General features: G+C 42.9%; 1 protein-coding gene across 3 annotated transcripts in view; it reads left to right on the forward strand.

Moving 5' to 3' along the window:
• RGS6 (regulator of G protein signaling 6) overlaps positions 1–22944 on the forward strand; it is a 575278-nt gene that overhangs the window by 14569 nt on the left and 537765 nt on the right. For all 3 annotated transcript variants that reach the window (XM_090033269.1, XM_090033270.1, XM_090033271.1), the window contains exon 2: positions 10597–10701. In XM_090033269.1, the coding sequence (XP_089889395.1) occupies positions 10618–10701 (84 nt within the window). In that variant the 5' untranslated portion in view covers positions 10597–10617. The remainder of the gene's footprint in view (positions 1–10596; positions 10702–22944) is intronic.

The raw sequence follows: 22944 nt of genomic DNA on the forward strand, positions 1-22944 counted from the left end.
ATAACAAATAATTGATAGGGCTCTTAAATCTGCTGCATGGGTCCTTTCTATGCTAAATTAAAATGTCTATCTGCTTCAGTAACAAAAATAATTTTTTACTATGTTCTGCTTCTTTCGACCTTGTGGAATCAGCACAGCTATGGGAGAAAAATGATGGCTTGTTTGTTTTATCTTCTAATTCATCTGCCCATAACAGAATTATGGCCAAAATTCACACTGCAGAATCTTTGTTTGTGGAAATGCAGGAAAATCCAAATTGGACATTCATTACCTAGGTTGAGTACACAGGGACAACAGTAAAGAAGAAATGCTTACAAAGAATAAATTTGGAAAGTATTCCTTGGGTTAGTGGAGATGAGGAATCGGTAAGTTTCATAGTTTCTAAGGTCAGAAGGGACCTGAGCAGATCATCTAGTTCGACCCCCTGCCAAGGCAGGAAAGAATACTGGGGTCAAATGACCCCAGAAAAATGTTCATCTAACCTCCTCTTAAACACCCCCAGGGTAGGAGCCTGCACCACTTCTCTTAGAAGCTGGTTCCAGACCCTAGCCGCCTTGACTGTGAAGTAGCGCCTCCTGATATCTAACCTAAACCTACCCTCTGCCAGCTTGTGCCCATTATTTCTGGTCACTCCTGGCGGTGCTCGGGGGAACAGTGACTCCCCCAATGCCTGCTGGTCCCCCCTGACTAGTTTGTAACAGGCCACAAGATCCCCCCTCAGCCTTCTCTTGTGGAGGCTGAACCGGTTCAGGTCCTGTCGCCTCTCCTCGTAGGGCCTGACCTGCTGCCCCTTGCTGATCATGTGAGTGGCCTCCTGTGGACCCTCTCCATGCTGTCGACATCCCTCTTGAAGTGTGGCGCCCAGAACTGGACGCAGTACTCCAACTGCGGCCTGACCAGTGCCGCATAAAGGGGGAGGATCACCTCTTTGGATCTGCTCGAGATGCATCTGTGGATGCATGACAAGGTGCGGCTGGCCTTCCTGACTGCGTCCCCACACTGCTGGCCCATGTTCATCCTGGAGTAAGTGATGACCCCCAGATCCCTTTCCGCCTCCGTGCTGACAAGAGGGGGGTTCCCTAACCTGTAGGTATGGTGCCGGTTGTTCCTCCCCAGGTGCATCGCCTTGCACTTGTCTGTGTTGAAACCCATCCTATTCTCGTCCGCCCACCCTTGTAACCTGTCTAGGTCTGATTGTAGCCTGTTGCAACCTTCCAGTGTGCCCACATCCCCCCACATCTTAGTGTCATCAGCAAATTTGAACAGGGTGCTTTTTACCCCCTCATCCAAATCACTGATGAAGATGTTGAACAGAGCGGTCCCGAGGACTGAGCCCTGCAGAACCCCACTGCCCACGTCCTTCCAGGGTGAGAAGGACCCATCCACTACCACCCTCTGGGTGCGGCCCTCCAGCCAGTTGGCGACCCATTTGACTGTGTGGGTGTCTACACCACAGCCCCCCAGTTTCTTAATGAGAACGGGGTGAGAGACAGTGTCAAAAGCCTTCTGGAAGTCCAGGAAGACTATATCCACTGCTACCCCTGCATCTAACGATCTGGTGATCTGATTGTAAAAGGCCACCAGGTTGGTCTGACAGGACCTGCCACTGATGAACCCATGTTGGTTGCCCCTTAGCATGCAGTCCCCTGCTGGCCCCTCCTGGATGTGTGCCAGCATAATTTTCTCAAACAGCTTGCCTAGGATCAAGGTAAGACTAACCGGCCTATAGTTTCCCGGGTCCTCCTTCCTCCCTTTTTTGAAGATGGGGACCATGCTGGCCCTCTTCCAGTCCTCCAGTACCTCACCAGAGCACCACGAGTGCTTGTAAAGTTGTGCCAGGGGACTTGCAATGACCTCAGCCAGTTCCTTTAGAACTCTATGGCACCCTTTAATGACATCTTAATTATTTCTCTAAATAGAGCAGCATAAATGCTGTTAATAACTGTTCTCAATATCTCTAGTGCATGTTTGCTGTTCATTCTTTTAAAGGTGGTCAAATTACATTTTTAGTTGAGACTTCTGTGTTCTTGTTCTGAAAGAGAGCAAGAATTTTGTTCTCCAAGCATTTTGTTGCAATACCTTCTTTTTCTCTAGAGTTCTCTGATCCATAGGGACAAAGCTGAGCAGAAGAGTGCCAGTTTTGAAGTTTGTTACTCAATTACAGATGTATGTCCAGTTGGGAGTGTATTGGAACCATAACTTCATTTTGTATAAGGCTGTAGGTGGTCTTGATGCTTAAAATTTTAAGTTGTTGCCTATTCTGGCTGAATACAAACTAGTGAGCAAGTGATAAAGGGTTCATATCCAATTACCAATTCTATGGGGTCATTTTGTCTGTAATTCTAGCACCACTTCTTATACATGCTTTTTCTTAAAAAGAGAGAGAGAGAGAGATACCTCTAGTTTGTATTTTAAAAATAAATGAAATAATACAAATGCCAAATTTAATTTCACCCAGGCATGACTACATTTCCAGTTGTTGCTTCTCCAATCCTCTATAAAACAAGTAATAACATGTGCTTTTAGCACATTATGGGCTTCAAGTTTCAACATTTTCTGTTACCAGAAAACATATCAAACTTTTCTCTATCACACAGAGACCTATTGTACAGAGGCCAAAAATGATTGCATTTAAATTTTTGTTACGTTTAGTAGATGATAAAAATCCTGTGTGTAGGAGCACATAAAATGCAAGGTCATATTTGCTTCTTTGACAGCTCATTCTACCGGAGCAGATAATACCTACCAAACAGAAAAAAAGTCCATTTGGAGTAGTTGTATAAACAGCTAAAGTTAACTACTTGTTTGTCTCTCTCAAAGTTACAGTCCATTTATAATAAAGTAAGCATACTTCTGAATTAAGTTGATGTTTAAACCTAATATGGTTATATTACTGAATATTTCTATGAGCACTATTTGCAAAGTAATAATTGCATAGCGTTAAGTAGCCTGGAAGAAAGAGAAGTGATGTAACTGCATTATTAAATGAAGGCAGGGTATAGATGCACTTTATAGACTAACTGAATCAGATGCATAAGCTGCTTCGAAGAAGATTTTATTGTCTCTCTACCCCTTGGAATATTCATTGAGTCCCAAGACTAAAAAAATAATTAGCACGTTTTTCCTTCAGATACAGAGATCAAACAAATAATTTCCATCTCTGTTTCTAGATGACCAGGCCAAGTGCTTATCTCCTTGTGGTGTGCTCCCAAACAGAATAAAATATATTGTTAAAAGATTGTTTTCTTTCTGCAAAGTGAATTTTGATCTTCTATGATAACACCATAGTCTCTGCAGAGTTGGGTGTGATTACTCAAGGGAAGCATAACTTGTAATTTCTCAAATGTGTATAAATAAGACATACCTGGTTTACATAGGAAACAGATGAACAAACCTTTCCTAACATGTACAGAACAAAGATCTGTTAACTAAAACAAGGTTCATAATATGAAAACAGGCAGGTATTAATTGACTAAATAAGTGAAGAATACTTTATGATCTAAATATAAAATATTGATGTATTTGAAAATATTTTAATTCTTTTTGCCTATTGCTATTGTAAGTAGTTTTGAAAAGTCATGGTAATATCTTAAATCTTTTAAACAAAATAGGGTAGAACTGGGATCATTTGTATCTGGCTAGATTGCAGTGCACTTTAATTAAGAGCAGGTTGCCAAATAAGGACAGCTGTTGGCTGTGGCTGTCTCTGATCCCCTCCACCCCCACTCTACTTGGTTCACAAACCCTCATCTTTGCAAGAGTTATGGAATGTAACCCTATAAACTAACTGTGCTCTCCTATTTAACAGTATTTGACAGACCCTGTATCATTGCATAGTTCCAGGCATGTTAAGAAAATTGTAGTTAAAGTATATTTTATTTACCATAAAATGTTTGTTTCTCCTTTCTCCATGCACAATACACCACTGGAGCCCTTGGAATTCTTCCCCACTGCCCCCCATTTGTGCTGATCCGCTTATCAGTTCTACTCCAAAGTCTTCCAGAGGGCTCAGGGTCATGCAAGGCACTTAAGCTGGGTGCATTAAGTGTAAGGGGAGTGAGATTTCAGACATGCAAACTGAACTGAGCCTAATCTCTAGCAGGCTTGTGGTGCGAGAGCCACGCAAAAGACAGCTGCTTAGGTTGCTTTTAACTTGTACAGTAGAGGCCTATGTCAACAAAGCATAAATGGAACAGGAGTTAATAGGAAGCTAGCACAGTCATACTTTTCCGCAGCGCTGAATATACCTTCACTATTTTCTCCATTTATTCCTTCATGCTTCAATGGAAAAACTAAATGATCCAAGAAATAAACTGCTTTTAGCTAAGTGCATGAACTGAAGTAAAGGAACAGAAGTCTGCAGATGCAATAGGTGCTGTTCAGCAGTGCTGTGGATGAATTTACTCTGCCACTTTCCATTTCTGTAGGTTAAATAAGACTTCCTTATTCCTCTTCATCTCTTTTGGAATTGGACTATACAACACTCTATAGAATAAACTGTAGGGAATAACCATAAACTGGTAGAAGGGAGTACTAGGTAAGATTTATAGGTACATTCTACCAATAATGCTTGCACCTGTTTGTATTTTGGGAATTTTTTTTTCAGGAGTACCTCCTACCATTACTTCAGTCTCTTAAAGTAATATAAGATAGTCAAAACCTGGAATTATGGCTATTTACATATGGCAATTTAAGGATGAAACCAAAATGAAGCACAGCTAAATATCAGTTTTGACTAGATATTGTAAATATCCCCTTCAAAGAGTACATTGTCAGATTGAAATGAATACATGCATTTTAAACATAAATCCCCAAACCCTCAGAAAACCTTGCTTCTTTTCAGAGGAAAGCTATGATGCATTGATCACTCTGGTTGTGAAGGTACACTAGCTGCATTCTTAACTCTACTTTGACTTACAGGGCCTTTAGAAAGTCTCTTAACCTGTCTGCCTTTAATTTCTTAAGACTGTAGTCTTTTTTTTTTTTTTATAAAGCACTCGCAAATCTATGGATGAGAAGTGCTATAAAAGGTATTTTTCAAGCTTCATGCTGTTTTAAATAATTTTGCATTTAATCATATTCATTAGAGAAATTAGTCAATTACCTTTTTTGACTCCTATGCCCTTGCACAGCATTGCAGTGATTTGGGTTTCAAACAATAGCTAGAAATTGATAACAAAAAAGCTTTTAATTGGAATTAAAACAATGGACAAAATGTTTCTATTGATCTTAGAAATTATAGTTTCAGATTATGCAAACATTATTGCAGATTTTGTATCCAAATGATCTAGGCATCATTTCAACTGAACATTTTCATATTTTCAAGTTTAAGATAGAACCTGAACTTGTCAAAGAACTTTTACTGTTGTGAAGAAAATTTCCATAGCAAGAATTTTAAGGAAACATTTCATTTGGTTTGTCAACTCAGTACAAAAATACTTCATGTTGGGTCAGCATGGGAGTATTGTTGTAGCCATGATTTGTGACTGAAAGCTTGTCTAACATTTCTCCCAACTAATAGCAGTTGGGAGTGGTTTACGTACAGATTTTGCTAAAACACTTCAATAAAATGAGTAACATATATGTATATGCATACACACACATCACTACATGGCCTCTCATTGTTTGTAGTTTTGTACCACAGATAGGTTTCTGGGCTAAAGGAGTGCTGCATTAAGCTCCAAAGAGAGGAGGTTTGAGAGAATCTCACTATCAGCATATCTACACGTATGCTGATATTTCCTTATTCTACTGTTGCTCCAATAAAAGATATTACCAAAAAAATAGATAAAAAAAGGGATGAGGCAAAACCCCTTGGTTCATGTTTGGTCAGAATTCATTTCTGTGTCTGCCTAAATTGCCCTGGTGTCTCATAAGAACTGTAGCTGTAGTTGTCTCATGTCATGCCTCCATGGGGGACTATCTTTATAGTTTGTTCTGCAGTCTGGGTGTGAGCTGGGAGCATTGAGCTCCTTCCTGTCCTTGCTGTTTAGCAACTCCCTCTTTGCACTCTTCTTCTCCTTGTGATACAACTATATTGTTTATTATTTACAGGCAGTCCTCAGACTTACGACACAATTGGTTCCTGAAAACCGCGTCTTAAGTGGCAATGTTGTAACTCAGAATGGGGGATTGGTTCCTGAACCAAGGCCCGATACCCTATTTTCACAAAAAATGCCCCAGAATTTTGTACTCAATCAATTATAGATGAGTAATATAGCTACATTAATGTATTTATATTGTAAATAGCAATCATATTAACTTGGAAGTATTTCTTTGAGGTGACTTTGCTGGACTTTTTGAAGGCACTTGGTTGGGCTTTTTGAAGGTTTCTTGGCTGGAGTCTTCTCAGGAGTCATAGCTGCAGGTTTTTATGGAGCCTTGTCTGCTTTCTTAAAGAAAGTGTCCAAGGAAGTTTGGACAGATGTTCTCCAGGGAGATGAGTGATGCAGCGAACTTGTTCGCTGGCATGTAATCACATTGGATCAAGCATTGTAAAGTCGAAACTGAAGTCATAAATTTGAAACACGGTGATAATTTATAAATGTTGTAAGTGCGTGTGGCAGGTCACTGTTTGTGCCTGCCACTTTAAGGGCCTGGAGCTGGCAGCTACCCGGTGCCTGATGAAGGCAGCCATTTTGAACCCTGGGCTGCCCACATAAACAGGGCAGTTTGGCTTTTGGAGGCAGGCAACAACGTTGCCAGGCCAGAGGGCTGCTGATATTATCTGGAGGTAGGGGATGGTAAGGAGGCTCCTGGTCTGGGGTACGACCTGAAACTGCACCCTGCTGGGACTGGGTGGCCTGGTGGGGCTCTCGGTGGCGCAGAAGCCCCCAGGAAATGCCAGGCCAGTTACCACCCCGGTGGAAGGCGGGTCAGGGTGCCTTAACCCCAGCTCCCACAACTGGGTGAGTTACCCCTTTGTAGAGTCTGGAGGGTAGACCCCCAGAGAGAGAGAAAAGGCCATAGACTCACACCTGTCTGGATTTCCCCGGACTGGTCAGTGCTGGGGCCAGGACTGGAAGGGTCAAAGGGCCAAGAGCACACCTTGAGGAATGCCCAAGAGCTGCGCGCCTGGGTTTCCGGATGGCCTGGAGGTGGGCCAGGGCTAGTAGCCAAAGATCCCGGGGGGACCACACCCAAAGGGGAAGCAGTTCAGGGAGCTATGCTGCCGGGAATGAAGGCAGATGAGACCACCCGAGGATGGAGCAGAGCACACTCCCTATTCTACCCCTGATGCACACACCTGACTCAAAGGCAGCGGAGATATTGTTGTAAGAATTTGCTCTCTCCTTTATATCTGCTGGGGATTCCCTGCAAGCCAGGGGATTACCTGACAAGACCTGAAGATAGCTTCTGTTTCCTTTGGGTTGCCCCAGAATTTTCCCCAGGCTACTGACTGACTCTCTGACCTTTCTGGTATAAAATATCTTGCTTCTGGATTGACAGATTTGGATTTGCTGATCACAGGCACATGCAGAACTCCAGCCAATGTGTTGTCTAGGCAGTATCTAATTTTTTTGTATACTTGGGAACTGAATGTACAATATTTACAGTTAGTTCATAGGAGAATGGTGCCAGGATAAGTTTAAACAAATTCAGAACCTTGCTTTGCCAAAGCTATGATAGTAGTGATACTGAAGCCGTTAAGAAATAGTCTCTGCCAAAAGAAATTTTCTATCTGGGAATGACACCAGTGAATTTAAAATTTCAGTTTTGATTAAAAAGCACTCTGTTCAAATTCGCTGATGACACTAAGATGTGGGGGGAAGTGGGAACAGTGGAAGGATGCAACAGGCTACAATCTGACCTAGATAGGTTACAAGGGTGGGCGGATGAGAATAGGATGGGTTTCGACACAGACAAGTGCAAGGTGATGCACCTCGGGAGGAACAACCGGCACCATACCTACAGGTTGGGGAACTCCCCTCTTGTCAGCACGGAGGCGGAAAGGGATCTGGGAGTGATCATTGACTCCAAGATGAACATGGGCCGGCAGTGTGGAGAGGCAGTAAGGAAGGCCAACCGCACCTTGTCATGCATCCACAGATGCATCTCGAGCAGGTCCAAGGAGGTGATCCTTCCCCTCTATGTGGCATTGGTCAGGCCGCAGCTGGAGTACTGCGTCCAGTTCTGGGCGCCACACTTCAAGAGGGATGTCGATGGCATCGAGAGGGTCCAGAGGAGGGCCACTCATATGATCAGGGGACAACAGGGCAGTCCCTACGAGGACAGGCTACGGGACCTGAACCTGTTCAGCCTCCAAAAGAGAAGGCTGAGGTGTGTTCTGTTCTTGTGGCCTGTTATAAACTAGTCAGGGGGAACAGCAGGCATTGGGGAAGTCACTGTTTCCCCAAGCACCGCCAGGAGTGACCAGGATTAACGGTCACAAGCTGGCAGAGGGTAGGTTTAGGTTAGATATCAGAAGGCGCTACTTCACAGTCAGGGCGGCCAGGGTCTGGAACCAGCTTCCAAGAGAAGTGGTGCTGGCCCCTACCCTGGGGGTGTTTAAGAGGAGGTTAGATGAACATCTAGCTGGGGTCATTTGACCCCAGTACTCTTTCCTGCCATGGCAGGGGGTCCGACTAGATGATCTGCTCAGGTCCCTTCCGACCCTACAAACTGTGAAACTATGAAACTATGATTATCTATCAAAATTAAAGAGAAGAAATTACAAATGTCATAAGATGTTAGGGTACAAAATGACATGTAGGAATGAAAAATTCAGGGTCTAATTATTCTCTGGTGAGAATTTTTTAAAATACACATTTAAGACCAAATCCAATGTCTGTTGAAGTCAGTGGAAAGATTAACCATTATTAAATGCAGACCGTCAGAGAATGTGGTTTTCAGTCTGATGAATAGGGCCGGGGATCATGACTGTCCTCACCTTCCTCCTTCCTTGTGGCTGAGTGGGGGATATCTCCTTAAACAATTTACCATGGTAATGTGGAATCTTAATGTTTCCTAGAGCTAATGTAAATGAAGGACACTAGTTTTACTCAGTAAAAGCAATGAGGCTTAAGCCAATCTCTTACCAATGTGTATTTCACGCATAGACAGTAGAAGGAAAAAAGGGGAAAGTATGTAAGGAGGTGGTAGTTCAGGGGTGGGCAAAATACCAGATCTGGTCCACCAAGCACTTTCATCCAGCCTGTGGGCCCCACAACAAATTGTGCCTTGCCAAGCCCTTCTGCTCAAGAGGGTGGGAGTGAAGCGCCCACATGTACACCCAGCCCCAAAAACATACCCTATTGCCTGGCTCCCACCCTCATGGGTGGAAGGTCAGCATGCAGCTTTTGTGCAGGGCTGCTGCACCCCCTGGGACCTGCTCGCTTTCCTGGTCTCCTGTTGGCTCTGGGCAGCAGGTAGGGAAGCAGTGGGTGTGGGGCTGCAGCTGGGAGGGAGCCTGGAGTGTGGTACGAGTGGCAGCACAGAGCCTGCGCCCAGGGGAACAGGGGTGGCTACAGCATGGAGCCGGGGTGAGCAGTGTGTGGCTGTGAGGGAGAGTGGGGATGTGGGAATCCCCCGCAAGCCCCCCATGGTGCGCAGCCCTGGAAGACAGTGGCGGTGGCAGCAGCAGGTGGGGTGCTTAGGGCACAGGTGCCCAGTGGGGTGTGCCTCTAGCCAGCGCTGCCCATCAGAGCAAGGGGTCCAGCATCCGCGTGGCTGCCTGCATCACCAGCGCTCCCTGCCACTCATGCACAGCCCCTGCACTCGCACAGACCCATATGCTGGAGGTAGGCATTTTCCCTGCCGGGGCTGTGCACACACATACCACACACCACATATACCACTCACACACCACACACCCTGCACACAACATGCACACACCCTCCCCCCACAATATACAAAATTAAGAATTTATTTTTGAGTTATTATGCAATCACCTCTATATACACTATGCAAACACAAATCATGACAAAATATTTTTTGTAATAATATTAAAGTATATTATAGTAGATGTTTGACTTTTAGTGTATGCCTTCGTTTTTTTCTGGTTCCAAGATGGCAATCCTCCCTCCCAAAAGGGGGCAAGGGGAAGGACTTCTGATGGAAAAAGTCAAGGGTTACAGGTGGGACTTCCAGTCCCAAGATGGCGACAAGGGGGTGGGGCAACTGTCAAGGGTGGGACTACCCATGCAGCCCTCAACACCTCACCAAAACTCGTTAAGTGGCCCTCCACCCAAAATAATTGGCCAGCCCTGCACTAGTCCATAGTGTTGGTGTGCTTATCATGAGGATAAGAGGTTTTGTGTACAACTCTCATCTGCTTATTGGAACGGGGCTTAAAACATCATGCTGGAAATAGGGAAAGAATGCTTTTTTTCTGAAGACAGTTGTTTGTGACTACTTATTTGCTCTAAGAGTAGTGTACTTTATATTAGTAAGTTCAAAACATTTCTCGGTCTTACGTATCTGAGGTATTCTGCATGTGCTTGTATGTATGTGTCTTGAACCGGTGCAAGAATAAAACCAGAGTGCAGTTTCTTTTTCCCTTTCTTTCTTGTGCATCTGTCTTTGAATTTGGAATGTATCCTTATCATGCTTCTGTGTTACTTGGTATTTAATTGAATTCTATTCTTGTCTTTGCAGTCTGAGTGACAATTCTTCATCATGGCTCAAGGATCCAGTGATCAGAGTAATGTGGAAATGTCTGACCCAGAGGAGAGCTCTCCAAATATGATTGTCTACAGAAAGGTAATGCATTTGGGTTTGGTCATTTAAAAAAAAAATTCTTTGTTGTTGTTGGCTAGAGATAGGAGGACACTTTTGGCACACTATCTTTTTTTGGTAGAGCGGTGTATTGTTAATGTTTTTAGGACAGCAAGTGTTCTATAACATTTGAGAGGTAGTATTGGTTTCTCTATGTATGGAAGTATTTTGTTGGGTTTTTTTTCAGTGTCATATATAAAATTATTTTGTGTGAAATGTAATGCCTATTCTGATTCTAATATTAATTACTGTTTGTGTGTGTGTGTGTGTGTTGTTAGCTGTGAAGCAACACTTCCTTATTTCATTTACCTTTTTAAATTCCTAAAAATATGTTTCTGAAATTGTATATACTTCACAATCTTTATCAAACATACATTATTTAAAAAACACCACCAAAACTCTGTTCAAGTACATTATCTTTTCTTCCATATGGTGGTTGCCATTACAAAATTTGCAGTTGCTTTTGCATATTATTAAATGTTGTCACTTGCCTTTGCCTTATTAATTATTAACCATAGAAAACACCGTATATGCTAGAATAAAATAAATCAGGCAAAAGGAAAAACTATGTATTTTAATTCCTGGACACTGGACACAGTACCATTAATAATCATGACATATTAACTGTATACAGATTTTTGTAGAATATTAGCCCAGGAAGGGGGAGTGGGAGGCAAGTGTCCGTTCCCTGGAGTGTACGCATATGCAATTGTGTTTTTGGACATGTGTGTATTGTGCTGCGATTTGAATCTTGATTAATGTTTAAATCCTGAAGTCACCCACCTAATTATTGTGACTTATAGCTTAGACCCATGAATATTTGGATCTGCAATGAGAGTACTGACTTTGATCTTTCTTCCAAGTTAAAATATTGCAGAGGTTTGCATTTTTATTTTTGTTATTTATTTTCAAAAAAGTCTCTGAATTTTCTTTAAAATACGTTTTTTAGAGGATGAAGAAAGCTCTAGCTTGAGATAACTGACACATCTTGTTAAGACCTACATAGTGTTTTAAGTGGAGGTGTAAATGACTTGAAATCCTGAGTGATGACATAGCTCAGCTGGCAGTATCAAATTTAGTTCATAAAATTTATAGTGAACCCCACTTTCTGAAGTACTTTGGGAAGCTTGTTAAAGCTGAAGGGAAAAGCAACCTTTAATAAAAACCTAGTTATAAGAGCATTGTTTTATTTTAATATTTGTATATCTATGGACTAGACAATTAGGTCTTTTTATAAGAAATAGCAAAATATTGTAAATGTGTCCTATCTTGTGTGGGGAAAGTTTTGTACAGTTCTGCTGAAAATGAAATTTCTTGAAATAATAAGATTTTTCTGCAATTGTATTCGGTTGTACTCTGAGAAGTTTACAGCGTTCTACTATGTCATGTTGTTGTTCAGCACATATTAAGTTTGAATAAGTAGTACAATCCTGGATTACTGGTAAATTATTTTTACCCAGCTCTTCACCTAATACAGAAGCTATAGATATGCTCTATGTCATAGTCTATGATTTGTGATTATTATTCAGATAATTTGGGCTGAATCCAGAACATCAGTTTTAGAGCTTTCAGGTCAGATAACAATGATTTGTGTTTTGTTGTTGCATGCAAGCTTTAACAACAAAGCTGTGGACCTAGTACTGTACTTTTGGTAATATGCAAGATTTTATTTGCTTGCTTACTTTTTAAACTGACTTTATACCACATTTTATCTGCTAATTTAAAAGTAGTTGTGGTAGGTTACAGTCTGATATGACTGTCCGAGCCCTGCTAGAGGTCCAAACACCAGCAGTGTCAAGTTGATTTGGAGCCTGTGCTTTGAAGGACACCTCCATGTTTTCTGGTCTCAGTACCCAGAATTGGGGTCCAAACTTTGGGTTTGTACCTGAGAACCTTTTGTCCAGTCCTGAAAATGTTAATCAGCATTATTGCATTTGATGTTGAAACCTAATCCCATTATATTTACCTTAGAATCTTGTTTAGTTTCTGTGGCTGCTGCTATTTCATTATCATCACTGGAAAATAATCTTTGTGTGCTGCACCTATTAACAGAAAAATGTGCTCCTACCATGTGTTTGATTTTTTTTTTTTCTTCACTTGTGTATATCAAGTGTCAGCACTATCAGTATTCCATGCACACACTCCATCAAAGGGTACAGGTATCTGTAGATTAGCATGTCCTGCACATCATCCAATACCATGCTGTTCTGTATGTTACATTAATATTGCTCTGATGTTGTTTTTCCTGTTGTGTGATTTTTTTTTTTTTGGAAGATCATACTTTTCTTTTTAGGGGTGATAAGTTCTATTTCTTAATAAAAGCACATTCAAATTGCTGACTGACTTTAAAAACCTTATTGACAACAAGTAACAAGTATATTAATTATATATAAAAGACTACTGTTGGGGAAAAGCTAAACACGTGACCAATATTCTTTTCCAGAGCTAAAACCCCATGGAAAAGTATAAGCCTGTCATGTTCTTTTAACAACATCCTCTCTCTCCTAGATATTGCTTGTCTCTTTCTCTCCTCTCATTCCTTTTCAAATGGTCTAATCATGAGTGCTCAATGAAAAACATCTTGGTAAAGACACTTTTCAAATTTGGAAGGTAAGAGCTGTCAGCACATCAACATCTTTTGCAGCTTTAGCCATACATAATAAATTGGGATTCATGTTAGCTAATACACGTTAACTGAAAAGAAGGTTTTAATTTTACTTTCTTCAGATGTAACCCACCAGTGAAGATAATATATATGCTTCTTGAATGTGGAAAGGTCAGTCTGTAGTACTTTGTTCCAGGACCTGCAAGCCTACTTCCTATCTTCCCATTACCACAAAAGAACTCTGAAGTCTGATGGTGCTTCTCAACCCAGTCACTAAAGTGGACTTCCAGTCTGCTAAAGCCTTGCCACCCTCTAGGGGTACACTGATAAAGATTTATTTTGGCTAATTATTTACCAGTCACATAGGCTGATATGTATCCACTAGCCGATATGCAGCCTGGCAGCATGGACAGCAGCATCCAGCCAGTAAATCTGTGAGGGGAAGGGGCTCGGGAGAGGGAAGGGGTGTGTGTGTGGGGGGAAGATCAAGACCCACACGGTGAGGAAGGGAGTGGGGCAGGGGCAGACACTGCCCAGCCCAGGTGGGGCATGGGATGGAGCTGCAGGTGGCTTATCTGGTGGGGCCTGGGAGAGTATGTGTGGGGTGTGAAGCTCCTGGCCACTTTGTGCATCCCCAGGGGAGGCATGGGGGGAAAGTGCCCCCCCTAGATTTGTGTGCAGAGTGAGGGCAGGCTGCCCACTGCAGGCTCCTGGCCAGGGGCTGCACTGGCCTCTTCCTATCAGAGGGGCTGGGCTCAGGGTTGCTAGGGGTGAGCCAGGAAGCAGTGGTGCTGGGAAGGGGTTTATGGAGGGCTATGGGGAATTTTGGGGTCCAAAAAAAGCTGATTGCCTATAATGCCAATTTTCCCTTTTTTTGGTGCTGATCCGATCGATATAGACCAATATATTGGTGCACCTCTTATCTTCCTATATCCCTCAAGTTATATCTCATAAGAGAGAATGTACCCAGGAGATATGGGCATTATAACAAATGCCTTCTGTAGTTTGTTTTTTTTTTATTGAGTACTTGGACAAGTTGAGAATTTTAATTATACTCTGGAAATCATGTTGGATTTCTGCCATTCATGTACTTAGCTGTGAATAAAAAGTAGCAGTCACATTTCTTATAGTTCTGGCAATATATGGCAAAGATGTGGGGTTTTGTTTTTATTTTTGATATAGTTACTAGGGCTTTGCAAAATGGTACCGTTCCATTTTACCTTGAATTTCAACGGTTTGACGGAACAGCGTTCCATTTCAAATTTCATTTTGATTTGAAACAGCTGTTCTGTTCCATTTCATCAAAACAGAAAGGCTATTTTAAAGCTGTTTCAATGTTTCACTACAGATGGGAAGTCAGCCCAGCTGCGCTGCTTCCTCATCCCTGGTGCTAGATGATGCGGGGACTGGAAGGCAGCCCAGCTGGGCTGTGATCTAGTGCGGGGGTTGGGAAAGCAGCCCAGCTGGGTTGCTTCCTGCCCCCACCCAATCTAGTGCTGGGGTTGGGGATCTAGCATGAAGGATGAGAAGTCAAGCTAGCTGGGCTGACTCCCAGTCCCATGCTGGATATTGCACTGGGGCTAGCAAGTCAGCCCAGCTGGACTGACTTCCCATCCCCAGCCTATGGTCGAAATGTTTCAACTTTCAAAATGTTTCAACTAGCCTCATTTTGTTCTGAGGCTGTTTCGATGGCCTTTGTTTCATACTGATTTTGCTGTTTCAACCTCGAAATTGGTTGAAACAATATTGAAATGAAATGGCTGGAGAAATTTTGCAGAGCCCTAATAGTTGCATCTGATGTTAGAAGACAGTCTTAAAAATTGTATATAATGCCCATTCTTTTGTCCCCTGGACAAAATTTTGTCCAATTTTCATGGGAATAGACAATGCCTATACAAAAGAGTTTTCCTGGAAGTTAGTAGGAGCTTGCCCTGTATTTATTAGTGTTTCTTTGGTCACTATAGCAAGAGGGACACATGTGAAAAGATGCAAGGAATAGAGAAAACACATTCTTTAACAAACAGTAACATAACATATCCAATTGATTTTACATGGCTGTCACTTTTTCTTGAAATCCAAGCTCTGCTGATTGCACTGCTTGCTTATAAGCGCAATTTCATACAGCCCAGTTGCCCATCTCTCCAATAATCTCGCCCTTAAAAGTTCAAGCTCTGTGGACCATCTCAAAAGAGGAAGTGTTTGCTGACACCATCTGGTATCAGTAAATAAACAAAATGAATCTGTGTAAGTCATTATCAGTAAAAAAAAAAAAAATTGGCAAACAATGATCTGAGCTCTAGAGGGAAAGATGTGAGGAAGGATTAAAATTTGTAGGGCTTGGTTAAATAAGGGCACAGTACTTTAAACATTCTGAAGCAGTGAAAACCAACAAGGAAGAAGATTTGTTTAGAGCAGTATATAGGAACCATAACAAGAGTAATAATGAAGTAAAAAAAACTGAAAATCTAGACTGGATAACAGTCAGATTGCTGATTGGGTTCTCTTAAGGTAGGGAAATAGCCTAATTGATATATGAAAACCTCATTATTTGAGATATTTGAAATTAAACTGAGGAAAGCACCAGATAATATATAATAGGGAATAATCTTGTTTAGCAACAAGATATTTGCGGTAGCTGAATTGGATCTTTCCATTGCTGTAGCTGAATTTGGCCAGATGTAGCAGGTATTTGGGGCAGCACTGGAAGGGTTAAAATGTGAACCTTTTATTTGCATTTGTCACACACAATCTGAGGAAATGTGCGACTGGCTGGTATTTTAGTTGGAAATATGGAGTTGTGATAGGGAGAGAGATAGGAGAAGAGGAGATGGAGAAGGATAGAGAGAAAGAAGCAAAGCAACATTATACCTCATTCAGAAAAAGTGATATTGGTCAGGCTAAACGGAGAAAGTGAAAGAGGCTGAGCAATGAACAGTTACTAAAAAGTCCATTCATAGAATCTGAGGAAGTGAGCTGTAGCTTATGAAAGCTCATGTCTTGCTGAATAAGTTAGTCTGTAAGGTGCCACCCTGCTGTGCCTTTTTCCTAAAGTGATACTTATGAGAGAAAACTGTCCAACTCTCATCTTGTACAGTACCACTATGATATGGTTTTATTTACTGGGATTTTTTTTGTGTGTTTCTGTGAGAACAGAGCTGGCATTCCCAGTTATGATTAAGTTAAAATTTATTGAGAGAGATTTTAACATTGTGTTATTTAATTTGCTTTCTTCCTTTTGGGGCTTTACATGTTGCACTTAGGTTGCATTTCCAGGAATACTCTGCAGTTAACTTACTTTTTAAAGAAATCTGGGATTCTCACAGAATTGCTTATCTTCAGCACCTGGGGTTTTAAGTGAAATGTCAAATATCACAAAACTTGTAATGATTGGAAGAATTGGCAACACTGCAGACCTACAGTGAAGAAATTTTCCCTCATCTTGAAAGAGCTTTGCACTAGTCTGTGTTTTATTACAAACACCTGTCTTAAAAAATACAATATATATAATTAGTTTAAGGCTAAAAGACCTTGTATGGATATTATCTTCCAAATAATAATTTAAGTCTGAATTATCATATTTCATGAAATTAACATAAATGTGAACATGTCAAAAGACATGGACATGCACAGGTAGAGCATGAAGACAACCTTAACTCTGCTTGGTCATAGTGCCATAGGATAAAAATGAAAATATCTTCCATTTAAAAATTGAATGTCATTTGGGACCACAAACCCTAAAATGTCTTTGTCCTAATCAAATGGTTATGGTGTGGCAAGAGCCAGAAGCTGGAGTGCATAAGTGTTGTAAAATAAGTACACCTCTTCCCTGGGGGAGCTCGGTGTCATTGTCACAACTGGAAATATACCCCATAGTGTATTAATAGCATCATTAATGGATGGCTGATGTTATAATTACATCATGTTATAATTTGTATGTACCAGACTGTCATACTTTCTGAAAGGAGGTGTCTGGCCCACATGCTTACATAGTAGCAAAGAATCAAGTGTAATTATAGACTTTTTCACTTACTGATTTGTCCGGTTACTTTTGGTCTAATAACATATGTAGCTAGTAACAGTATCTTTGTCCTCCAATCAAAGTAGTTCATGGATGCAGCCTATATGATCTAAGAGCAAATAAATCCAGTCCAACTGAAATCAGTAATGCTATATTAGCTATTGTTGGAGTGATAAAATCTAAAGCAGAGGTGTCAAAGCCTCCTTATCTGGCCCCTGTGCTCTCACAGCTGACTCACATGCCACATAAGGCACATGCTGGAGTGATCACATATGAAGGGCCTGGGACACACGGTGCCCACCTTCACTGATCTGGAACCCAAGCTGTCTGTATACGGTGATTGCTCTAGCCAGTCTGGGACCCACCTTGCATGGGGTGCCATGTGGTGCATGTGTCCTGGACTGACTGAAATGAGTGCCCAAGTACTGGATCTGACATGCAGCAGGGGAGGAAGGGGCAGATGAGTTTGACACCCCTGATCTAAACAAAGCCTTGGGAATGCATTTAAATTTCACTTTTAGCAAGCTGTTTAGCAACTTTAACTGCTGGGGATGACCAGACCATGACTTTCTTTTTCTAGAAGGTAGCAGCAACTGGATTGTTTTAGAACAGGACTTATGATGAGGTACTTTCCTTGGCCCTTTCAGCTGCCGTGGCTTGCACTGAGTAGTAAATTAAACGGTAAGTCATTATGTTGCTAACAAAGGGCCTATTTTTTAAATGAGATATTGCTCAACATGTGCAAGGCTGGCAGAATCTGAAAAATGCCTCTAACAAAACTGCTTTGCTAATTTTTAACTTTTTCATAAGATGAAATACTAAAAGAATAGATAATAAGGGTTTTTTGTGTATTTTTTTGAGAGAGGTAACCAAGATTTTGCAAAGGAGCGTTATGAAATAAGCAATGAAAAGAGAGCACGTGTTTGTTGATTAAGAGTTTTTCAGAAGAGCAGAAGGGACAAAGATGTAATAGAATGAATTCAAATGGAGATGTTATTGCATGTAGGTATGGGGTGAGAGAGGGAGGATGGAAACTAGAATGTGACAAGGCCTAAGGAAGTTTACTTGAGAATGGAGAGGACAACAGGCAGCCAATAGTGTACGAATCTGGAGACAGACTGGAGCATGGAGGAGGAGAGTCCTGAAGAAGTGGGAATGCCTCGTGGAAATGTACAGCATTCCAGATGGAAGGGAAAAGCAAAGGCAAAGAGGTGTCTGTTTTCAAATAGTTATGAAGGTAGAACTGACAAGCTCTGACAATAGATGAGATGCAATGACCAAGAAGTTCAAAAACAATTGTAAGTTTGAGCAAAAATATTAGAGTGAAGGGCTGCGTTCACATGTGCATAGGTGTTCAGTTCCCTGGGGACAACCAGCAGTGGGGCACCCTGTGCTGCCGCTAGTTGTCCCCTGGAAATGCGCGTGCCACTCACCCTCTGGTGTGCAGAAGGTTACCCTGGGTGGGATAGGGGAGGCTGGGGCCAGCACTGGGGTGGCCCCCACAGTCTTAACTGGGATCCTGGGGGCCTCCTGGGGCTTCAGCAGCAGTGACCCTGCCACACAGAGCCTGGCTGGAAGCTGCAGTAGGGCTCAGGCTGGCCAGGCTGTTGGTTTTTTTTCTGCAGGCTTTTTTGGCCCCTGGATATCAAGGAGTCAATCCCACCCCCTGTTGCTGCCTTGCAGTGTGGAGAACAACTGAACTTGCGGTAAGTGGCACCACAGACATGTCTGTGGTGCCCCATGCTGCACAGCCGTGCTCGTCTGGACATGGTCAAGGAGTAGTTTCTACAGTTATTGGCAGCAAGCATGGCATGAGACAGTAAGGGAGGAAAATAAAGAAGGAACAGATTTATCCAGGTTAAATTTAGATACTGTTTCATAATTGGTGGAAATTAAGGGATAGTAATAAATAGCAATGGTGAATGAAGATGTAAGAGGTGAAAAAAAATCTTGATTCACTGGTACTTCATCAGGAAAGAAGAGTAAGCACATGAGAGAGTTTGTCAGGACAGCACCTCTGGTCTGAACATTCAGAAGGATAAGGTGGAAACTGTGAGAAAACAGAATCCCATGTGCCCATAAGAAAGATTAGATGTGAAGTGCTTCTAGTCAATAATATTAAAAGCAACCCGATGATCAAAGAGAGAGAGAGAACCTTTAGCAAGTGGGATTAGGCAGAAGAAAATGTTAAGTAAATAGTTCAGAAAAAAATTGTTATAGCAGAGGATCAAGTGGATAATAGTACTAACATTGTGAATGAACAATGCTCTCTAAAACTTGACAGATGGGTAAAAAAGAGAGAGACAGAGAGAGAGAGAGAGAGATTGGGTGATAGTTATTTTGAAATCTGGATCTAGCACTTTGGAAATTTCAGATTGGTGAGATTCAAGAGTACCTTAATGACTGGTGAGATTTGAGATTGCCTTAATGAGATTTCATAGACGTTAGGGCTGGAAGGGACCTTGGAAGATCATCAAGTCCATCCAGCCCCCTGCCCAGAGGGCAGGAAGTCAGCTGGGGTCATAGGATCCCAGCAAGATAAGCATCCAATTTGCTCTTGAAGGTGTTCAATGTAGGTGCTTGAACCACCGCCAATGGCAGGCTGTTCCAGACCTTGGGGGCTTGGACAGTAAAGAAATTCTTTCTTACGTCTAGCCTGAAACAGTCTTGCAGTAGTTTATAACCGTTGGAACTTGTCATCTCTTGAGGCGCTCTGTTGAACAAACGTTCCTCCGGATACTGGTGGTCACCCCTGATAAACTTACAAGTGGCCATCAGATCAGATAAGTAGACTTTCAGTAGGCCTTTGACACTGTCTCTCACCCTGTTCTCATTAAAAAACTGGGGGACTGTGGTGTCAACACCTACACAGTCAAATGGGTCGCTAACTGGCTGGAGGGCTGCACCCAGAGAGTGGTGGTGGATGGGTCATTTTCAACCTGGAAGGATGTGGGCAGTGGGGTTCCCCAGGGCTCGGTCCTCGGGCCCGCACTGTTCAACATCTTCATCAGTGACTTGGAGGAGGGGGTAAAAAGCACCCTGTTCAAATTTCCTAAGCTGTGGGCGGATGTAATAGGCTGCAATCAGACCTAGACAGGTTACAGGGGTGGGCAGACGAGAATAGGATGGGATTCAACACCGACAAGTGCAAGGTGATGCACCTGGGGAGGAACAACCGGCACCATACCTACAGGCTGGGGAACTCCCTTCTTGTCAGTACGGAGGCAGAAAAGGATCTTGGAGTCATCATTGATGCCAAGATGAACATGGGCCAGCAGTGTGGGGAATACAGTTAGGAAGGCCAACCTCACCTTGTCACGCATCCACAGATGCATCTCAAGCAGGTCCAAGGAGGTGATCGTCCCCCTCTATGCGGCATTGATCAGGCCACAGCTGGAGTACTGCGTCCAGTTCTAGGTGCCGCACTTCAAGAGCAATGTGGACAGCATGGAGGGTCCAGAGAAGGGCCACTTGCATGATCAGGGGGCAGCAGGGCAGGCCCTACGAGGAGAGGCTGCGGGACCTGAACCTGTTCAGCCTTCACAAGAGAAGGCTGAGGGAGGATCTAGTTGCCTGTTACAAACTAGTCAGAGGGGACCAGCAGGCACTGGGGAAGTCCCTGTTCCCCCATCCACTACCAGGAGTGACTAGGAATAATGGTCACAAGCTGGCAGAGGGTAGATTCAGGCTAGATATCAGGAGGCGCTACTTCACGGTGAGGGCGGCTAGGATCTGTAACCAACTTCCAAGAGAAGTGGTGCTGGCCCCTACCCTGGGGGTCTTTAAGAGGAGGCTAGATGAACACCTTGCTGGGGTTGTTTGACCCCAGTACTGTTTCCTGCCATGGCAGGGGGTCAGACTCGATGATCTGCTCAGGTCCCTTCTGACCCTACAAACTATGAAACTATAAGGTCACACCCGAGCCTGCGCTTTTCCAGGCTAAAGAGTCCCATGGCTCTCAGGCTGTCGTTGTAAGGTCTGTTTTCCTGACCTCTGATCATGTGCGTGGCTCTCCTCTGGACTCTCTCAAGCTTTTCAACATCCTTTTTGAATTGTGGAGCCCAAAACTGGATGCAGTACTCCAGCTGTGGCCTCACCAAGGCCGAGTACAAGGGGAGAATGACGTCCCAGGATTTGCTTGAGAAGCATCTGTGGATGCAAGCCAGCGTTTTGGTCACTCTTCTAGCCTCAGCATCACATTGCAAATAGGAGAAAGACCAGGGCAACAATCAGTTAAAGAAAAGATACAGAAAGTTGTAAGAATTTAGAACAATGAAAAAGACATGGTTTTATTTGAGGATGGAAAAAGTTTGAATGTCGCATTGAGAGAAGACAGCAATTGTGGCATGAAGCAGTGGAAGGAGTCAACAAGGAGGTACAGGATGGAGGAAATGTAGGAGGAGAAAATGCACCTTGAAGTGAGATGAATAGTTAGATTTTTTTTCAAGCTAAAAAGGCAAGTCTCTTCAGAGAAGATGGGGGAGAGAGGTAAGGGAAAATGAAAGAGTGAATTAAGAATATAAAAAACTTTGAATTAGAATTATTGGAGTTCATATGACTGCTATAGCAGGATTGTTTAGTAGGGAAGAGGGAAGTCTGTGGTAACATACCAAGAGAGATTTATAGCATAGGAAACCAGAGGAAAACTTTTATTCAGTGTAAATTCCTACTGCTCTTCAAATATTAAGAAACTTTTCCCACCTGTTAGTAAAATTGTTGACATTGCAGACCGGGTAGGTACTATGATATGTCGAATACTGATCAGAGCAGTGGTTCTCAACCAGGGGCCAAGTTCTGCTTTAGTGCTTCCATGTTTGGCTCATGCATTCAGACATGCCATCAGTGCTGCTCCTCCTTCTCAGTTGGGCCCCATGTGCTTCCTGAAAACAAAGGTGTGTGGGGCACTTTCACCCCACAGTGCCTGCAGCATGGAGATAGATGTCACTGACACCAGGTAAGGCTGCTCTTGTGCCTCCATGTTCAGGAGGCATGTTGGGGCAGAACCGGGAAGAGCTGCAGCAGAAACAGCATGCCTACCTGCATAATGTAATACAGGCAGCGTGCCTTTCTGCTGTAGCCATTTCTCAGTTTGGCTCTGATGTGCCTCCTGAAACTAGAGTGGGGTGTGTGTGTGTGCAGCATAGGTGACTGGTAGAGGGTACACGGGGGTGCACATACCCCCCCCCCCCGACAGGGCTGCTGTCTCCCCTGACAGCCGACACTGATGCTGTCAGTAGGGCTGGTGCCCCCCTGACAGGGTCAGTGACTTCTGTGGGTGCCCCCCCCAGATTAAAGAGGCACCAGTCACTCATGGTGTGCAGGACAGTTCCATCTATCCCATGTGTGTTGATTCTGGGAGACACCTTGCAGGGTCAGACTGGGAAGGGCTGCATTAAGAGCACAGGCTCCTGCTGCAGCTGCTTCCAGACCTAGGTCAGCAGGAGGTGAAGTGCATGGTACAGATCCATCTGTTCCCAGTCGGGGTACCAGTGTGGGGAGTATAATTATAAGGACCCAATCAATTAATAATGAATTAAAATGTACTGGTGCAGTTATGTTTATATTATAATATTTGTCATATATTTATATTAGTTTTTTTAAATGG

This window comes from Crocodylus siamensis, chromosome 2 (genome assembly GCF_052110815.1).
Source record: "Crocodylus siamensis isolate JL-2025a chromosome 2, ASM5211081v1, whole genome shotgun sequence".
Classification (NCBI taxonomy): Eukaryota; Metazoa; Chordata; order Crocodylia; family Crocodylidae; genus Crocodylus; species Crocodylus siamensis.